This window comes from Octopus bimaculoides, chromosome 16, assembly GCF_001194135.2.
Source record: "Octopus bimaculoides isolate UCB-OBI-ISO-001 chromosome 16, ASM119413v2, whole genome shotgun sequence".
NCBI classification, from domain to species: domain Eukaryota; kingdom Metazoa; phylum Mollusca; class Cephalopoda; order Octopoda; family Octopodidae; genus Octopus; species Octopus bimaculoides.
In genome coordinates, this window is record NC_068996.1 from 22,097,226 (window position 1) to 22,103,701 (window position 6,476).

Below are 6,476 nucleotides of genomic sequence, written 5' to 3' on the forward strand. Positions count from 1 at the left end.
ATATATATATATATATATATATATATATATATATATAGATAGATAGAGAGAGAGATATGTGTGTGTTTGTCCCTCCAACATCACTTGACAACAGATGCTGGTGTGTTTATGTCCTCATAACTTAGCAGTTTGGCAAAAGAGACCAATAGAATAAGTACTAGGCTTACAAAGAATAAGTCCTGTGGTCGATTTGCTCGACTAAAGGTGGTGCTCCAGCAAGGCTACAGTCAAATGACCGAAACAAATAAAATATTTTAAAAATGTAAAAATTTTCTTTTTATAATCATATGAATTCCTGTGCGTAGAAAATTTTCTGAAAATTCAAAAAAAATAAAAAGACCAAAGTTCTCGTCAGCAGATAAGTGGATAAACTACTAATCCTGTCAGGAAAATGGCCCTGTTCAATGTATAGAAAAGGTGTATGTAGAAATCCCACACAATGTACCAAATGCAAACTGCAGAAACATAAGAGGTGCAGTGGAATTACAGGAAGGTTAACACAGAACATGAACTTTGTGCGATAGATGTGCAAGAACAATGGATACTAAGAACACACAAGAAATAGATTTCCTTGAATGCCCAGAAGGATCTTTTGAGGTAGTAGATAGTTTCTTTACCTAAGTAATCTAATTAGCAGTGGATGAAGTTGTTCTGAAAGTATAGTTGCTAGAATAGGAATAGGATGGAGAAAGTTCAGAGAGCTACTATCTCTGTTGGCAATAAAAGGTCACTCTTTCTCAGAGTGACAAGCAATGCTAAATGGTAGTGAAACATGGTCTGCGAATGCAGAGGACATGTGAAAGCTTGAAAGAAACCCAGTTAGCATGCTCCACCGGGTGTGCACATCAGTGCGTGTACAATAAAGTGTAAATGTATCAAGAGAAAGATTAGGCATAAGAGACATCAGATGTAATGTGGAAGAGAGAAGACTGCATCAATATGGTTAGGTTATATATATGGATGAGGACAAGCGAAAGCGAAATCGTGATGGCATCTGTGCCCAGCGTCGCCTTTCTGGCACTTGTGCCCGTGGCATGTGTAAGGACTTTCGAGCGAGATTGTTGCCAGTGCCCCGGGACTGGCTCTTGTGTGGGTGGCATGTAAAAAACACCATTTAGAGCGTGGCCGTTGCTAGTACCACCTGACTGGCCTTTGTGCCAGTGGCACGTAAAAGCACCCACTACACTCTTTGAGTGGTTGGCGTTAGGAAGGGCATCCAGCTGTAGAAACTCTGCCTGATCAGATTGGAGCCTGGTGTAGCCATCTGATTTCACCAGTCCACAGTCAAATCGTCCAACCCATGCTAGCATGGAAAGCGGACGTTAAACGACGACGAGGACAGTTGCATAAAGAAGTACCAGTTGTTAAAAGTGAATGGAACCTATGAAAGAGGAAGAACAAGAAAGACAAGGGACAATGTGGTGAGAAACTTTGGGTCTAGATGTTGAGCTTCACTGAAGAGATAACAAAAGATGGAGGTGATTGGCAATTTGCTGTACTTGAAAAGACTCATTCAACTTTGTAAAAAGGAGGCCCTGAAGACATGTTGCTAATGTCTATGCCCCTGCACACAATCTGTCCTTGACAAATCTCTCCAACAATTCATCTTCCTGACATCTTAATCTCCACCTGTGTTCACCATTCATTGCATTCCCCTTCCACTCTATCTCCTTTTACAAACTTACCTGTCCAAATACTCTGTACCACTTCACTTGCATTCACTTCCCATATATATATATAAACGACGGTGATAGGAGATTAGTACTTCACTTGAAAACAGGCAGGTATTAACATTGAGGACATCTGGCCTTAGAATTTTGGAGGTTATGCACTTTTGATTATGTGAGGGCTATATCTAAGAGGATGGTTTCAGTCACCTTGCTTACCTGCTTTGAGTGGGTCAGTAATAGAGCACATGTGCCATAAGGTATAGCACATATATACATCACTGTAGAACTGGTGAAGTTCTAATGAGTGAGCCAGCCTGAAGTGTCAAAAGGTCTGACACTGTGTGGTGGTTAGCCATAATGTAGTAATTGGAACACTTTACTAGATGCTAAGACAGCAATGGTTTGGAGGTGAGATACAAATCAACAGTGTTTGAAGTATCTTATATGTTAGTCAAGCATATACATTGACTTTGTTACTTGTAGAGGACAGCAGTGAAGGCATGTGGCTTAGTGATTGGAGTATTTGGCTCACAATTGTAAGGTCACAAGTTCAATTCCTGGCTACGTGTTGTGTCCTTGAGTAAAAATGTCATAATGAATCGCCCCGAGAACTAAGTTAAGGGCATGCATATTTGAAGAGTGCTCAAAAAAAGTGGGAGAGTCAAAAGAAGTCATAGATCTAGACTTCAGACAGGAGGAAGTGAGCTAAATTTGCCCTCAAACATTTGATGATGGTTGGAGGATTTTAAAGAGACAGCAGAGAAGTTAGATCGGGTGACTTTAAAAACATTTAATGTTTAGAACATTTAAAATCATTGTAAAGATTTTCGGCTTGTTCTACAAAACAGTTAACAACCTAGACTATTAAATTACTACTAAAATACTGTGTTGGGATGAGTATTGACAAGGCAAGGCTATGTGGTAAGAAACTTGCTTCCCAACCACATAGTTCTGGGTTCAGTCCCAATGTGTGGCACCTTGGGCAAGTATATCCTACTATGGCCTCAGACCGACCAAAGCCATGCGAGTGCATTTGGCAGATGGAAACTAAAAGAAGCCCGTCATATATATATATATATATGTGTGTGTGTATGTTTTTGTCCCTCCATTCCACCGCTTGACAACTGGTGTTGGTGTGGTTATGTCCCCATAACTTAGTGGTTCAACAGAGACAGATAGAATAAATACCATGCTTTAAAAAGAATAAGTCCTGGGATCGATTTCTTAAATTAAAACCCAGCATTCTTCAATTTTAACTGAAAAATGACCGGTAATTCCCGTGAGTACACGTTGTCTTGTCAACTGTCAGTTGACGTATCGAAATGGAAAGAGAAAGCTAATGGGTTATACGTGTGGGCGTGCTTGTTCCTGTATGCGCGCGCGAGCGTGTGCATGCTTGTTCTTTGTGTGTGCGCGTTCGTAATTGTTCTTGTTTGTGTGTGTGCTTGCTCTTGCTTGTGTATGCATGCTTGTTTTTGTGTGTGTGTGTGTGTGTGCGTGCTTGTACTTGTTTGTGTGCATGCTTGTACTTGTTTGTGTGTGTGTGTGCATGCTTGTTCCTGTGTGCGTGCTTGTACTTGTTTGTGTGTGTGTGTGCATGCTTGTTCCTGTGTGTGTGGGTACGTGCATGCTTGTTCTTGTTTGTGTGTGTGCGTACTTGTTCTTGTTTGTGTATGTGCGTGCTTGTTCTTTATGTGTGCGTTTGCTTGTTCTTGTTTGTGTTCTGTTTTTATGTATTTATGTGTTGTGGAATGTAGACATAACGAAATTACACCAACAATGTCGCATTTTAAACTTGAAGAAAAAAAGCTTTGCATATTTGTTCTTACCTGCTACATGTGTGTACGTAAAATCCGTACACACACACACACAGAGAGGAACAAGCAGACGGTGCTCCAAGTAGGACTAAAGCAAAAATAAACGAATAAAAGAATATGTACATAGAAATAACAACCTTTCCGCAGTCCTACAAACTACCACAGAGAAGGGACATTACTCATGGTTTTCGCATGTTCTCCCAGGTTGATACAGTTGCTATTTAACTTCGAAGTTATATCTGTTCATCACACCCAATGAATTATTAACTGCATTTACAACTTATTTAAAAGTCCCAATTAAAAAGACAACTCGACAAAACCAAAACAAACACTTGGCTGTTTCTGTAACAACTCGACAATTCACTTCGGATATCTTCGTGACCTCCGTGACAGTTGACACAAACTGACAAGAACAAGCACACACACACAGAGGTCACGAAGATATCCGAAGTGAATTGTCGAGTTGTCACGAAAACAGCCGAGTGTTTGTTTTGGTTTTGTCGAGTTATATCGAAGGATTGCCTTCATTAAAATAAATATCGTTTAAAAAGAAATAAAATCAGTTTACCATAGAAGAAAAACATAAGATTAACATGTGATATCAGCTGACGGGTCCATTTTAAGTTGTTCTATTTTTCTGGGCAAAAGCTCCACCATTTCCTCACATATATGCAATTCATTAGCAATAAATTCCGATCCCTTTGGGTCCTTACGACAATAATCAACAATACATTTGAAACATGCAAGCCTTCTTTCAATATTTTTGATTTTCATCTCCGCATCTGAACAAATGAATTTTGTGTAAAGGTTGCCGACACAAAAATATGCAATTAATGTTGGACGAACATCAGATTCGTCGAGCTTATCTGGCAATTGTGCACGACCACCTTTGATTGAATGGATGTATTTCATGTAATGGTCGATGCTTTGAGAGACTAATAAATTAATTTTTTTAATTGCATGTGGTGTCCTCGAAGATTCCTCATTTTGAAATATGTTTACCTTGATATCTAATAAACTGGAGTATGTTTCTGCAAGTTCGTACATTAATTGACGACAAACGTGGAGATAATGCTGCGCATTAAGTGCTTCGAGTAGTTTACTTAGTAAATCTATGCGACGCTTTTGCATCTTACACTGTCGATTTTGGTCAGTTTCAAAACACGCTAACAGTTTATAAGCCTTACTATGATCCCTCATTATTTCAACATAATCATTGCAATAGCTGTCAATAACATAATATTCTTTCGCATCGTTTAACCACTTTTGAACAGCAATAAATACTTCTCGTGCAGACGGGAAATCTTTTACAAATTTTGCAGGCATATTTTCTTCCAAATCTGTTAATTCCAGTTTGAATCGAGCTGTATTTTTATCCGAATTTTCGGGAGTTTCAGTTTCAGCAATCGGCTCTTTATCTGCATTATGGTCAGCTTCCGATGAATTTTTTTTCTCATTTACCAAATCAGTTCTGTCCAAATGTCCGATAAGATTAATTATAGAGAATTCTTTAGAGGACTCAAGAAGCGATAAACCATATTTTGCCCAACAGCGGCTGATGTCAGCTTTGCGCCGTGCAATGCTGTCGTTAGTACTTTCAATGGTAGAGTCATCAGCTTCCTGTAATATGTAGCAAGAACTAGCGAGGCAATGCCTTGCCATCATATAATCATCCACACTAAGATAGTATTGAGAAAGACTAGCAGCATTTATAGCCCATTCTAATGGGTTATACTGGTTTGATTCTAGTTGTCTAAGTAAAGTTTGGTGACAGTACTTAGCAGAAAGTTCTCTATTGCCTTTGCCAGCATAGACTTGTGCCAAATAAAACATTGTATGCGTGTAAGTATTTTCAAAGTGTACATCACGATCGTGTTCAATAAGATCATTATCCTCACCTTCAGGCCGGAAAAGTTCTTCAACTGAATGAGGGGCTCCACCTACTTCATGTTTAAAATCATTGTAAAGATTTTCGGCTAGTTCTAAATACTTCACGGCTTCGTCCAAACCAAATTCTCCTCGGTGGCTCCATAGAATCCCCAAATTATTGAGGGCTTCTTGGTATATGTTACAAGAACTCTTGTTCAATTTATGATCCTCAATGTCTTTTAAAACTTTAGTAAGGTATTCCTCACCGACTCCTAGTTCTTCTGTTTCAAGATGATTCACTCCCAGTTGAAGATTTAGTCCTGCGATTAAAATTTTTGTAAGTAAATCATTCGTGTCAGTTAAAAATGCATTCATTTTATCACGCAAGGAAAGCAATATATCTCTGGCTTTGTATTTAGACTTGAAAGGCTCATTTTCAGGGTCTTTCTTAGATTCTTCTTCGCTAAGATGCTTTGCTTTTTTATATTCTTCATAGCCTTTCTCAATCATATAAGAGCGTGAATCAGCCATGTTTGTATTTTCTATTTTCTGCAGAGTGTATTTTATAAACCGAAAATTTTCGTGTCATTAAAACAAAACATACGAAATCACTTGTTGATATTTAAAGAGGTATAGTTCAATAAAACTCCTAAATTATAGTTAAAATTTTTTTTAATATTTCTTACATCGAGCTTATTACCAAGAATATTTACATTTTCAATTTAAGATTATATTACCAAGTTGTTGTAATGATATCTATTTGCTGCGCTATGACACTGTAATTCCGTCTATTTCAGATGACCAGAAGATATTGTAATTAGATAATTTTTTTTTTAACCGATGCCTGCTCTCTTCATCCGGCTCACATTGACAAAGTAGTAAGTTTACTTATTATTACACTCTATACTTTTAGATATATTGTATAACAGTGAATATATGTGTGAAATATAGAACTAAATTTAATGTATTGTTAGAAAAAGGGGCGGAGAAATGTGTTGAACGAGAATCAAAATAAATGTTATTCATTGATTCGGTTGACTTCTGAATGAATAATGCAGAGCTAAATTAAAATTCTCCATATATATATATATATATATATATATATATACACATACACACA

The 6,476-nt window shown here is 37.7% G+C and overlaps 2 protein-coding genes across 3 annotated transcripts in view; one reads left to right on the plus strand and one right to left on the minus strand.

The window, feature by feature from the left end:
• LOC106871311 (KIF-binding protein) overlaps window positions 1–5,924 on the minus strand; it is a 20,525-nt gene extending 14,601 nt beyond the window's left edge. Inside the window, exon 1 of one of the 2 annotated variants that reach the window (XR_001409648.2) lies at window positions 3,500–5,924. Coding sequence is in view for 1 of the 2 variants with exons in the window: in XM_014917695.2 (XP_014773181.1) it covers window positions 4,076–5,887 (1,812 nt within the window). In the remaining variant the exon portion in view is untranslated. The remainder of the gene's footprint in view (window positions 1–3,499) is intronic. The other variant, XM_014917695.2, reaches the window with a different exon arrangement.
• A 187-nt stretch (window positions 5,925–6,111) lies between these two features.
• The window catches only part of LOC106871310 (trafficking protein particle complex subunit 11), a 76,437-nt gene continuing 76,072 nt past the window's right edge, over window positions 6,112–6,476 (plus strand). Inside the window, exon 1 of the mRNA XM_014917694.2 lies at window positions 6,112–6,234. The gene's annotated coding sequence lies outside the window, so the exon portion shown is untranslated. The remainder of the gene's footprint in view (window positions 6,235–6,476) is intronic.